At 54.2% G+C, this 13,223-nt stretch overlaps 2 protein-coding genes across 3 annotated transcripts in view; both read right to left on the bottom strand.

Moving 5' to 3' along the window:
* The window catches only part of Lgals4 (lectin, galactoside-binding, soluble, 4), a 6,793-nt gene extending 4,015 nt beyond the window's left edge, over window positions 1-2,778 (bottom strand). For both annotated transcript variants that reach the window (XM_005399830.2, XM_013522455.1), the window contains exons 1-3: window positions 2,692-2,778; window positions 2,343-2,431; window positions 1,133-1,337 (exon numbers count right to left, since the gene is read on the bottom strand). In XM_005399830.2, the coding sequence (XP_005399887.1) occupies window positions 1,133-1,337; window positions 2,343-2,431; window positions 2,692-2,736 (339 nt within the window). In that variant the 5' untranslated portion in view covers window positions 2,737-2,778. The remainder of the gene's footprint in view (window positions 1-1,132; window positions 1,338-2,342; window positions 2,432-2,691) is intronic.
* A 2,093-nt stretch (window positions 2,779-4,871) lies between these two features.
* On the bottom strand, window positions 4,872-11,438 carry Ech1 (enoyl CoA hydratase 1, peroxisomal). Its single transcript, XM_005399829.2, has 10 exons — window positions 11,225-11,438; window positions 10,643-10,850; window positions 10,413-10,501; window positions 6,851-6,975; window positions 6,722-6,770; window positions 6,493-6,557; window positions 5,836-5,906; window positions 5,686-5,757; window positions 5,327-5,477; window positions 4,872-5,191 (listed from the first exon to the last, which is right to left on the bottom strand). The coding sequence occupies exons 1-10, from the start codon at window positions 11,397-11,399 to the stop codon at window positions 5,087-5,089; spliced, it is 1,110 nt and encodes a 369-aa protein (XP_005399886.1). The 5' UTR covers window positions 11,400-11,438; the 3' UTR covers window positions 4,872-5,086.
* Between the last annotated feature and the right edge of the window lie 1,785 nt (window positions 11,439-13,223).

The following is a 13,223-nucleotide window of genomic DNA, read 5'->3' as shown; positions in this document are numbered from 1 at the left end:
CCTTGAGCTCCCTTTGTAGCCCAGGCTGGCCTCGAACTCGCAAGGATCCTCCTGTCTCAGCCTCCTGAATGCTGGGATTACAGGTGTGGGCCACCACACCCGGCTATGTTCCCACTTTAAATAAAAGGCAGCCCATGGAGAGTTGGAGAAGATTTGGGATGTAACCCACCCTGGAAGAAGCAATGGGCACACAGGGTTTGGGGCTGGAGGTCCCATTCCCGGCTGAGGGGCCGGCTCCAGTGTACCCTCTCCTTGCAAAAGCCCAGTGGCCTTGTTGTCAAATACCGCAGCCACTTGTGCAGTGTGCGTCAGCTGTGTGGGCCCGTGGGCCCAGGTTCCAACACGCTGGGAAAAACAACAGACGCCCCACATTTACGAGATGGCTGGAGCAGGACAGGACACGTGGTGACATGAAGAAGAACAATCCATTTTTAAGTGTGGTCATGGCATTCTGACTGTGCGTGTGGTTTTGAAAGGAAATATTTATGAATGGAATGATGTCATGTCTGGAGTTTACTTTCAAATAATATGGAAAGGGGAGTGTGGGGAAGAGATGAAGGGGAGGGACCTGAAGGGACACCTGTCTAAGTGGGTGGGAGACACAGGCTCTTTGTGTCCGGTGCTTCCTTTTGTGTGGGTCCGGAGCCAGCGGTCAAACACAGCCAATGTCCTTGCTCCGTGAGACCCCGAAGGACAAGGTGCGGGTTCCGTGGAATAGAAGGTTCCCATCGGGTGGGAAGAAAGGAACAGAAAGAAAGTAAGGTAGGAGCTGGGGGCATGGTGAGGCTGCAGTCCCAGCACTCTGGAGGCTGAGGCAGGAGAATGGCAAGTTCAAGCCCAGCCTGGGCTTGGCGGGCCCAAGCTCTGACTTGGCGACACCCTGCCTCAAAATACAAAGAGCTGCCCCTCTTCTGAGCCGCACACCTGCCTCCACCACTGACAACACGGTGTTTCAGAAGACTTCTACTGTTCTAAGAATATTTTTTCTAAAAATGAACAAATACAAATGAAAATAAAGAGAGCTGCGGATGCAGCTCAGTGCCAAGCGCTGGGTTCACTCCCCGGTACCAGAAGGAAAGAGTGCGGCAGAGGGAGGAGGGTGGCGCCGCGGGGGAGGGGAGGGCGCTGAGACCTTGTAGTGCTCGGGCAGGACCATGAAGACTAGCTCGAAGGCGCTGCCCCTCTTGAAGGGCATGCTCTTCTTCCGCTCCTCCTGGCCCCACCGGCCGCCTTGCTGTGAGTTGAAGACCACCTTGTCCCAGCCGTCAAAGCGGGGATTGAAGTGGAACGCGATGTCTGACCCCGGGGAGCTTCCCACCACGAAGTTCACAAAGAACCTGGGAAGACATCGAGGCCCGACTCCCTGACACACCTGGCAGCATGCAGGGCCTCCTCCAGGAAGCTGTCCTCGCCCTGTCCCCACCCTCTCTGTCGCGGCCTTGGACCTGACCAGCCTTGGTGACCCAGGCGAGGAGGGAAGTCACGGCTGCGTGGCGGGAGGCAGAGCCCCACAGCCACTCTTTTGCTCACAGTTTCCCCTTTTCAAAAAAAAAAAATTATTTTTTGAGACAGGGTTGCAATATGTAGTCCCTGCTGGCCTTGAACTCACTATGTAGCCCAAGCTGTCCTCAAACTCGAGGCGACCCTCCTGCCTCAGCAAGTCCGGGGATCACAGGTGTGCGCAGCCACACCCAGCTTGATAGCTTCTCTTCAAGACCCCTCCCCACTTCCCCCAGCTTCAAGTGACAACTGCCGTTCGTTGCCTTGGCATTATGTAGCACTTATTTACCATGGATCAGGCCCTGCCCTACACACTTGACATCTGTTGGCTGGGATCTCCCTGCTCCTTGCTGGCCCCTGCAGATCATTCCCCACTACAGCTGGAGGGACCCTGTGGACACCCAAACCAGAGCCTGTCCCACACCGCCTGACACAGCAGCCTTTAGGAGGTCAGCATTCAACAGGGCAGGTGTGAGTTTGTCTCAAGGCCTTTGCACTGGCTGTGTCCTCTGCCTGGACTGTCTTCCTCAGCTATCCCTCCTTCCCTCCCAGCCTCCATCAGTTGAGGAGGCAGATCCCCTTTCCTGGTGCCAGGCATGGTGGCACATGCATGTAATTCCATCCCTCAGGAGGCTGAGGCAGGAGGATCACCATGAGTTCGAGGGTTTGAGGTCAGCCTGGGCTACAAAGTGAGCTCAAGGCCAGCCTGAACCGCACAGTTTAAAAAAGAAAAACTCAAAAAAAACCTCGTCTCTTAGTGAGAGTGCAGGAAAAGGAGAGCAGAAGGCCCCAGGGTAGACCAGCAGCTCCCTGATTATCTGGGTGGGCACGGAGGGGCTCACCGATTCATGTTCTCGTGGGCCACTCCTTGGATGTAAACTGACATTCCAACACTGAGGCCGCCTGGGATGGGCCTGTTGTAGGGCAGAGTCTGTGGAGTGGGCCAGGGAGGGGTGTCAGAGCCCTTCACCCTCACCAACCCCCCCCTTCCTTCAAGCGGGGAAGGGGAAACTTGGGGTGAAGGGACAGGGGATGCGGAAGGCTCCCGGAGTCAGATGTGGCCTCAGATGGGCTGAGCATCCAGAGGGGGGTGACTCAAGCCTTGGGGTCAGGAGCAGATAAATCAGAGCCCGGGTGGGGGCCCCCCGGGGATCAGGTTGGGGTGAATCGGTGTACGGGGCCGTCTCTCACCGGGTTGTAGGTGGGCTGGTAGCCCGGCGCAGGGACGTAGGCCATCTGGAGGCTGGGCTGGCGGCTGTCCTGGGAAGGAGCTGCGGGATGGGAATGGAGGCGGGGGACAGGTGGTAGGTGGCCCTTATACTGAGGGGGAGGGGCTGGCAGGGGAGGGGCTGCCAGGTTCCTCTTCTGGGGCTGCCGAGGGCACGCCCTACTGTCCTGTCCCCTACCAGCCTTACACAGGACCCCGCCTCTCCTGTAAGGAGGAAGTGTAGTGGACTTCGGCCTCCCAGGGGCCTTATCAGAGCCCATAAAGCCCTGCCTGACCCGTGTTGGCAGAGGGAGGGTGAGGCCGGGTGTGCAGGCCAGAGCAGGGCTGTAGGAATGCAGGGGACAGGTGGGCAGAGGCAGCAGGGAGGAGCTGTGAAAGACCCTGCTTCACTTCTGTCCTGCACACCCTTACCCCACGCCTTGTGCTATTTGCACAGTGGGCTGGAACACAGGCCGCTGGAGCCAGGGTTCTGCTTCCTGCTTTGCTCATTTCTTGGCTGTCTGATGCTACCTCAGCGCCTGACCCTCAGTTTGCCCACTATTTGTCAAATGGCGATAATAATAGCATCACTCTCATAGTCACTCACAAGGAATCGCTGGTTAATAATGCTCAGAATAGGATGTGGCATACAAAAGGGACTGTTTTTTTTTGTTTTTTTGTTTTTTTTTTTTTGTCTTTTTGAGACAGGATCTTGCTATGCAGTTCAGGCTGGACTTGAGCTCACTTTGTAGCCCAGGCGGGTCTTGACCTCACAGTGATCCTCCTGCCTCAGCCTCCCGAGTGCTGGGATTACAGGCGTGCGCCACCACACCCGGCTTCAAAAGGGACTAAGCTGATGCTTAGTCTCTTGGATTCATTCTAAATGTAAATCCAGAAGGCTAGGATTACATATGGGTAAGAAAGCACAAAGTTTAAAGAAATGCAGTTGCTGGCCATGGTGACACACGCCTGTTATCCCAGCTACTCAGGAGGTCGAGCAGAAGGATTGCAAATTCAAGCTTAGTCTGGGCAATTTAGCCACTTAGCAAGAAAGAGCCTGCCTAAAAATAAAAAAGGCCTGGGGCTGAGCATGGTGGTGCTTGCCTACAGTCCCAGCACTTGGCTGAGGCAGGAGGATCACTTCAAGCTTGAGGTCAGCCTGGGCTACATAGTGAATTTAAGGCCAGCCTGAACTGCAGAGGGAGACCCTGACTTGAAAAAATGAAAAGAAGGCAGCTAAGAGCTTGCCTTAAATTTCAGCAAAGACTCTGGACTTGGACTTCTCAGCAATGCTGAAACTGTTAGGACTTTGGCAACTCTTGGAGATGGACTAAATGCCTTTTGCATAAAGGGATGTGCATGAGTCTTTGGGGAGCCGGGGTGGAATGTTATAGTTTGTGTCTAGATGTGCCCCCTCAAAGCCTCGTACAGTCTGGGTGGGGCTTTTTCAGAGGTGGCTGCATTGAGGGTGTATGACGCTGGAACTTACTTATGGTGCAATGCAAGGCTCAAGGACACTAGGACTAAGGGTGTGAGCGCTACCTGCCCTGAGTAGCCTGAATAAAAGGGACAGAGAAGTGCTGTTAAGGGCCCTTGCTCGCTTGCTTTTGCTGTCTTCCGCTTCCCATGAACTGGTTCTTCTCTGTGATACCCCTCTGCCAAGCCATCCTGCCTTGGAGCCTGTCAATTATGGTCAGAAACCTCTGCAAATGGTGAGCAAAATAAACCTTTCCCTTTAAAAGCAGAGGGAGGGAGGGCTTGGGTCACAGCTCAATGCGAAGGCGCTGAGTTTCATCCCCAGTATGGAAACAACAAACCAAAGTTTAAAGAAAAAAGGCAACCACTAGGTACAGTAGTGCATGCCTGTGATCCCAGCTACCCAGGAGGCTGAGGCAGGAGCACCACTAGTTCGTGGCTAGCCTGAGCTATACAGCAAAACCCTGTCTCAAAATAAAAACACAGAAGCGCTAGGTATGTAACTCAGCACTCCCTAAAATCAACGCTCAGTACTGGGATTGGGTGGGGGGTGGAGACTGGCTTAAGACTGGGTAGCCCCAGACCGACCCCCAGGGTCCAGGTCTCTGTTCCCAACGTCCGTGACTGGGGGACACAGGGCACCTTAGCCCGCCCCACATCCTCTGCCTCCATGCAATAAACACACCAGGCTCTTTCCAACTCTTTATTGTTCGTGAGTAAAGATAAGGCCCTGGGCTTGGAGAAATCAGAGTCATAAACTTATAAACTGGAGACTGTGTGGCAAGGCACGGAGACCATCTCCACCAACCCGCCCTTCCCTCAGATAAGGAAACAGGCGGGAGGCAGTGCAACCCGGACCCTGGCGACCCCGGGCCGGGGCCAGGGCCTGGGAGCCACGAGCTCTCAAAGCTTGGAGAAGGTCACGCTCTTCAAGTCCTTCTTCTCCATTGCCGCCTGGACAGACTTGATGATGTCCTGGGTCTGCAGCATGCTCATGTTCCAGGAAGCCTGGGTAGAAGGCAGGGTAAGGCTAGCAGCACACCAATCAGAACACGAAGAGCGAGCCTGTGCACAACCCCCAGGTGCCGATTGGCCAGTCCACGGTCAGGGCAGGGTTATGATTGGCCGGAGCGAAAGCCTTACCACGTAGTTAAGGCTCTCGGTCACTGGGTGATCGCGGGCATAGAGCAGGTTGACTTTAGTGCTCTGCACCGCCACCGGGCTCTTGCTGGAAATCTCAGTGGCCAGGGCGAACGCGGCATCAAGCATGCGTTCCTTGTCTGGGAACACGCGGCTGTGGGAGGAGGGGTGAGAGGAAAGGGGAACAGTGGGCCTGATTCAGGCTCTCCTCCGCTTGCTGGGGAAGTGGCCTTGCCCAGGAGGAAGGCAGGAGACCCTTGAAGGGGCTGCGTCACAGCAGGAAGCTGAGCCCCCAGGGGACCGCGAGAGCCCCGCCCTGCACGGCTGCCCCTGGGCCCTTCACCCCACACCTGGGCCCCTACCTGACTAGCCCGCTGCTCAGGGCCTCCTCAGCCATCATCTTGCGGGCGGTGAAGGCCAGCTCGTTCACCAGGCTGCAAAAGGGTCGCTGCTGTCACGCAGGGAATGGCGAGGCCCCGCGGCCCGCTCCCAGGCTCCGCCCGCCCACCCACCTCTGGTTTCCGATGACCTTGGGCAGGCGCTGCAGCGTCCCCACATCGGCCGCCAGGCCCATGTCCACTTCCTGGGGGAGAGGTCGCATCAGGGTTTGCTTCCTGCTCAGTACTGCTCCGCAGGCCAGCTCAATGTCTATGGCAGTTCGCGTGTCCCGCAGAGGTCCCACTGCCTCCAGCTTGAGGACCCCCTCCAAACACTCCAATGTTCCCCATCATGAGGGGCTTAACCCCAGGTGGGTTCCTTTAGTCTTTTTTTTTTTGATCAAGACCTCCCCTGGATCGCCCACCCTGTCTTCCTCTGTCACCAAGCCTCATTTCTATTTTTTTTTTTTTTTGGTGCAAGGGATTGAACCCAGGGCCTTCACACTAAACTATAGCCCTGGCCATTTTTTATTCTGATACAGGGTTTCGATACATTATCCAGGCAAAACTTGAACTTGCAATCCTGCCTCAGCCTTCCTCGGTGCTGGGATTACAGGGCAGCAGAATGGTGCCTGACTCTAGCCTCACTCTGTAGGGTTCAATTGTCCCTCTTCAGGAAGCCCTCAGACCTTGCTCCCTTGGCCTGCTCTGTTCCTGCTCTGCCCCAGGTCCGCCACTGACTGCCCAGGACCATGCAGGGCCCCAGGAATGGGAGCCCACCGGGTGACTTACCTTCACCTGGAAGCAAGCATCCTGGGCACAGTACCGGATGTCACAGGCGGTGATGAGGTCCACGCCTGGGACAAAGAGGCCAGTGACACTGAACAGTGAGGCCTGGGAGGAGGGGCAAGAACTAAGCCCTCCTCCCAGGACGTGGGGCTGCATCCTGGGACCAGGTCTAAGCAGCAACAGAGCTGAGAGCGGAGGCCCTGGCGGCGGCGGCGCGTGGCTGCAGACTCACCTGCACCAATACAGTGCCCGTGGATGGTGGCGATCACGGGCTTGGGGCACTGGAAGGGAAAGGGAACGAGGGTCAGGCTGGCCGGAGAGAGGAGGGCACAGGGCGTGCTCGCCAGCCCCCCAGAGCCACCTCTTCGATGACGCTGAAGGTCTTCTGGTAGGTGGTGATGAGGTTACGCAGGTACCAGGCGATGCGGGCCGCGTCGTCTCCTTGGGGCTGCAGGAGGTCCGACGCCAGGTCCACAAGGTCAATACCTGACGGGAGGCGTTAGGGGCCACCGATTTTGTGGCTGCAACTTTAAGACAATCCTGCACCTGACTTTTCTCCCACCAGCCATTCTCTGCACCTCTCATCCTGTCCCTGGCTCCCACCCCACTGCCACAGAGGCAGAAGCAGCCTGTGAACCCTGGGCCAGCGCCGCTCCTCTCCTCTCCCACCCGCCTTAGAATAAAAGGGCAGAGCCTTGCTTAGCGGATGCCAGGCCCGGGGCTCCACCTCAGTGCCGCGGTGTCCTCCCCGGCACGGCTCAAAAACACACGACATGAACGAAGTCCTTGCTGTCACCTGGGCCTGCGCAAGCCTCATGTCTGTCTGTCGTCCTGCTCCTGTGGGCACTCAGGCCTCACACACTCACCTCCCGGGGCCTCTGTGCCTCCTGCTCCCTCTGCCCACAACGGCCCCCCGCCATGTCCCCATGACTGACGTGGCTGCTTCATCCAGGGAGCGGCCTGGTTCATCCAGGGCGGCTGCCCCAGCCGCTCTCCATCTCCCCAGTGACGGTACTGCCCGGCCCGCACACGGCGCTCGCAGTCGGGAGTTCGTCTCACTGAGCACTGGTCTCTCCAGGTGTGAGCTCTGGGAACCCTGGAGCATTTTTTTGTTTTTTTCCCACCACTATCTTCCTTTGCCCTGGAACAGGACCCAGTACACAGTAGGTGCTCATTAGTGGACAATACAGCTGACAATTTCTGTCCCTACGGGGAGACAGACAAATGAGGAGGGAAGCTTATTTTGTCAGGTGGTGGTAAGTGCTCAAGAAAAATAAATGGAAGTACCAGGGACGCCCTGTGCAGGACTGCTGCAATGACTCCCTCACTGACAAGGCGACGTCTGAGGACAGACCTGGAGAGGGAGGGTGCCACGGGCACGTGTCACAGTTGCAGGGATCAGGAACAGCGGCGCAAAGGCCCTGGAGGCCCGTGGGCTGCAGCGGGTGTGAGGGAGTGGGAGAAGCCCAGATCAGAGAGGTCAAGGGGCAGAGTGCTGCGGGGGACTTGGCCAGAGTGTGGGGTGAAGCTGAGCAGTCACCCTTCACTCTTCCACCTGAGCAGAACCTTCTTATCCTTTCAATGGTCACTACACAGCGTCACTGGACAAACGTGAGGAGCGGTGTTCGCCACGCCCCTAAAGGCTGCGGCTTTGCGGGGTTTTTTTGGTTTTTTGTTTTGTTTTTTTTTTTCGGGTACTGGGAATCGAACTCACGACCTTGCACTTGCCAGGCAGGTGCTGTGCTGCTGAGCTAAATCCCCAGCCCCTGGCTTTGCAGTTTAAACATAAGCTGGAAGGAGCCGGGGCTTGGGAAAGCAGCCCTGGGAAAGCGCGTGGGTTATGGATGCAGGAGGCAGGACACCTTGTGCTAGCTGGCTGGGTCGCTTCACCTAGGGCCCAGGTGGCTTCTCTGAAATTCCCATGAGCCCTACCGGAAGCAGACAGGGCCACAGGGGTGCATGGAGGTGCAGCCCCAGAGGCACTGAGCGGGCCTGGCATGCTACGGGCAAAGTCACCACTACCGTGCTCTCCATTTCAGCAGAGGTTATGAGCGGGGTCAGCCCGAAGGTGGCTCTTGGCTTCCACACCATGTCTAATAGCCCCTCATGACTCAGCAGCTATGCTGAGTCCCAGAATAAGCTTAGCATGGCATCCTGTGACACCTCCTATCACTGGCTTTTCTGGTTTGCCTGCCCTTCTTGGACCTGCAGACACTGGCAACTGCAAGGAAATAAAGGGCACCAGGCCATGGGACACTTGGCAACTGTGATCATTAAAAAAAATGAAGTTTCAGCTGGGCAGGGTAGTGCACTCCTGTAATCCCAGCAATTGGAAGGCTGAGGCAGGAAGCTCACCACAAATTTGAGGCCAGCCTGGGTTACATAGTGAGTTCAAAGGCAGTCTGAACTACACAGTGAGACTCTGTCTTAAAAAAAAAAAGTTTCAGGTGGGCATGGTGGTACATGCTTATAATGCCAGAACTCTGGGAGGCTGAAGCAGGAAGACTTCAAGTTTGAGGCCAGCCTGGACATTGCAAGAACTTATCTCAAGATCAGGGCGTGCTGGTAGCTGGAGATGTAGCTCAGTGCAAAGGCCTGGGTTCAAGCCCTGGGACTGGGTCGGGGGAGCAGTATTTCCACTCTATCACTGGGTCACTGTGACCCTGACTTTCTTCCTTCTGCTCTCCAGGTTTTGCTGAAGAAAAGATGCAATGGCTGCAATCAACTGGACACTGTAAGATCAGGGCCCTGGCCTGGCATGGCGCAAGTGAAGCCTCATCCTTTCTCAGGCATAAGCTTCACAAAGGTGAGGGGGTCAGAAGCAGGGGCAGCTCTGGCACCACACTGACCCCCTTCAACGTGTGCCAAATGAGTAAATAAATGAAAGGAGAAATGGGGTAACGAGAGAAGATGGAACGTGAAAAAAACAGAAGAGACCAGATTGTTTACCAGGTGTCTTCCCCACTGACTTGGGGACTCCAGGGGGTCCAGGGCTGTGTTAATCACCTCTGGGTGCCTAGCACCGGACTGGGCCCACTGAAGAAATCAGCACACGTGACATTTCGCTTCTGCTATGCCCGAAAGGATTAGCCTCTCATAATGGCATGCTGCGTATATACTCTGGCTGGACCAGACGGCTACCGGAAGCCACACAAGAGCCTGAAAGGAGTCAGCATTTCTAAAAAGTGGCGGGTACATACTGAGCCACCTGTTTTAAAGCTTTTAGTCTGAAGGCAGGCTGAGGTTGTGCTTTAAAGAGCCACAGGTCACGCTGGGCATGGTGGTGCATGCCTATAATCCCAGCACTTGGGAGACTAAGGCAGGAGGAGGATCACTGTGAGTTTGAGGCCAGTCTGAACTACATAGCAAGGCCCTGTCTCAAAAAAAAAAAAAAAAAAAAAAGCAGCCACAGGACAGAGTCTTGGGTAAACACTGCTGCTAAAATGTGAAAGAGTAAATTCCAGAAATGCAAGAGCCAGAAAAGGGAGCCCCAAATCCTATGAACAAACTCTACTGAAATCTCTTGCTGCCTCATGAAACCATACATGCAGCCCAGCACAAGATTTAAAAGCAAATTCCAACTAAGCACTAAAGCAGGAAATTCAACACCCTCTGGAGTTACAAAATTTGGAGTGTACACATCTTATTCTTCTATCCTAATATTTAAGATGCAATTCAAAGTTACTCAAAATACATAGCTGGGCGTGGTGGCGCACGCCTGTAATCTCAGCACTCAGGAGGCTGAGGCAGGGGGATCGTTGCGAGTTTGAGACCAGCCTAGGCTACAAAGTGAGCTCAAGGCCAGCCTGAGCTGCACAGTGAGACCCTGTCTCAAAAAGACAAAAACAAAAACAAAAACAAAACCCTCTCATTAAGAAGCAGTTTTTCTACTGCCAGGAAGAGGGGACACTGGTGAGGAGTACCTGAAGTGAACGTTTTCCCTGCACCGGAGAGCACCACAGCCCGGCAGTCGGAGTCTTGCGCTATCTTGTTGAAGCATTCCACCATCTCCCTGCAGAGAAGCAGAGTGAAGGGCTATACCCGGGGTGCAAACTGTCTGCCCTTATGTCCATCTGTTCCCCAAGCCCACTCTGGGCCTGTCCCCCACCCTGTCTCCTCCATCAGGTAGGACTCCAGAATCTACAGGCCAGACCTCCAGAAGGCCTTGTTCATGGCATTCCTCTTCTCAGGCCGATTTAGCTGCACATGGAGAACATGTTTCCCGGCACATGTCACCTGAAGGGACTCATAGCTGTGGCCTGGGGCTTCGGAGGCAGCTGCTCTGGAGGTCTCATCTTGTGCAGTGGAGCTCATGGCACAGAAGCCCAGGTTGAAGCGCAGCTGGGTGGGGGCTATCAGTCCTGAGGAGAAACGACAGAAGAGCCCTCGATGATGTCGTAATAGGGTCACGGTAGCTTCAAGAGCGGAGGACACACACCTCACTGACTCCAGACTGGAGAAAACAAATTCCTTAGAGACTTGGGGTAGGGGGCTATGGGCTGGGGTGCATTTATTAGTGTTCAGTCTGAGACTACTTCAGTCCCTTAATTGTGGTACCGACCCACATCTGGAGACACTGAACTGTCAGCGACCCCCAGATTTCAAGTCACAGGCCTACAGAATTAGCCCTTCGTGGACACCTGAATTTACAAGGCTTGGACCTTCGTGAACCCCATAGGTCTCCTCTCCTACGGCCACAACAACGAAGCCCCCGACAGATCAAGAGGTAACTTACGCCGCAACAGCAGGTTCCGCACTTTACAAGAAGCCGACATCACCTCCGACTTCCTGAGAGGCTCGGCGTAACACAAGAGGAAGACGGGGGAGGAGGCGGGCACAAAAACCCGCCATGTTGGGCGAGGGCATCGAATCCGAAGCTTAGATAGCAATGACGCCCTGTCTCGCGCCATCTTTACTAAGGGCAACCGGAAATAGTCTCTTCCAAGCTCGCTGGCAAACTTACAGGACGTTCGGGAAGAAAACCCTTTGCCCCAGTGGGAACATGGCCTAAACTATTAAGTCACACTGCAGCTGGAGATTTCTGTATAAAGTTCAATCATTAGCGCTCTTTTGTAAACGGTGGACAAATTGGAGACAGCTTAAATGTCCAAAGACATAATGGCAGCAGAGCAACTGCAGCCCTTCAAGTTTATAATCATGCATGAATGTGAACTAAAAATAGTTGATATCCAGTACTGTGAGTTTACCCACACAAGGGAGTGACGAGCGCAGGCAGGCCTGTATTAAACACCGTCTCTGACTTCCCGTGCTATCAGGTGTTTATACCATTTTTCACTGTACTCAGAGGGCACAGGCTCACTGAGGGAAAGCCACTTGTTCAAGGTCACTGGACTTCTGGACTGTAGAAGCCTGACTACATGCCACATTGCTCCTAAGTCTATGTTTTATCTTTTTTTCTGGTACCGGGAATCAAACTCAGGACCTTGCCCTTGTCGCTGAGCTATATCACCAGCCCCTTATCTTTTTTTCTTTTGTGCACATGCCACACATTTTCATGCTTTTTGTTTTCTTTTTTGAGACAGTGTTTCACTACACAGTTCAGGCTGGCCTTGAACTCACTTTGTAGTCCAGGCAGGCCTCAAACTCTCAGTGATCATCCTGCCTCAGCCTCCCCAGTGCTAGGATTACACACATGTGCCACCATGCCCAGCCACGCTTTTTAAATTTGACTTTTTGTAAATCCATGTTTTTCCTGATACTGAGGATGAACCTAGGGCACCCCTATCACCCTCCTCCTCCACACACGCATGCAGATGACAAGTGCTCTGGTACTCTGGTATGGGGCTACATTCCCAGCAATCAGCCCTCTTTTCTGCGACAGGTTTTTGCTAAATTGCCCAGGCTGGGCTCAAATTTGTGATCTTCCACCATTTTGCCTCCCAAGTGGCTGAGATTACAGGCATGCACCCCCTGGGCTTGGCTAGAAGTCCATGTTCTCAAACAAATAAAATCCCTTGGAAAAAAGGGTTACCCAAGAGCATAACAAATACTGCTTAAGTAGGCTCCTTAGGGAGATGTTCACCAAGGCTTTGAACAGATGTCTCTGGGCTGGAAGGAGTGTAGGGAAACTTTCCTGTTAATGTAGCTGCTATCCGGTTCTGCAGGCTAAACAGGAAGCTTTTAAAGGCACCAGCAGGGCTGGATACATAGCTCAATGGCATAAGCGCCTGCCTGGCAAGCACAAGGTTGTGAGTTTGACCCCCGGTACTGCAAAAAGTAAAAAAAAAGCATCAGCAACTATCCATCCATAGAAGACTGCTGCATGATCCATGCAATGCAAAACGGAAGGTATCAAGATGTGTGGCAAGTTGTAACAGTTAGTGTAATCCTTTGGTGTTAAGAGCACTATCAGAAGTTAGGAGGCAGAGGGGCTGGGGATTTAGCTCAGCGGCAAAAGCGCCTGCCTGGCAAGCGCAAGGTCGTGAGTTCGGTTCCCGGTGCCGGAGAAAAACCAAAAAAAAAAAAAAGAAGTTAGGAGGCAGACTGGTAAAATTCACTTTTATCCCCATCTCTTTGGTTTTAAAATAACAAATTGACTTACAAGTAAAACCTTCCCTGGCAAAGCAGCTTGCTCATTTGAAGGACACCACGCGACCTCAGTAATGTTTATAATGTAGATTCTCAGATGACATGTCTGTGACCTCTTCCCCTGTGGGCCACCTCATCCCTCCAAGACATCAAAGTCCTTAACTTGGGCTCCTCCCAGGCTCTGC

The sequence above is a fragment of the Chinchilla lanigera genome, unplaced genomic scaffold, assembly GCF_000276665.1.
Source record: "Chinchilla lanigera isolate Chin_1 unplaced genomic scaffold, ChiLan1.0 scaffold00067, whole genome shotgun sequence".
NCBI classification, from domain to species: Eukaryota; Metazoa; Chordata; class Mammalia; order Rodentia; family Chinchillidae; genus Chinchilla; species Chinchilla lanigera.
The sequence above is the reverse complement of the archived record's forward strand: the minus strand, read 5'-3'. Positions and strand labels throughout refer to the sequence as shown.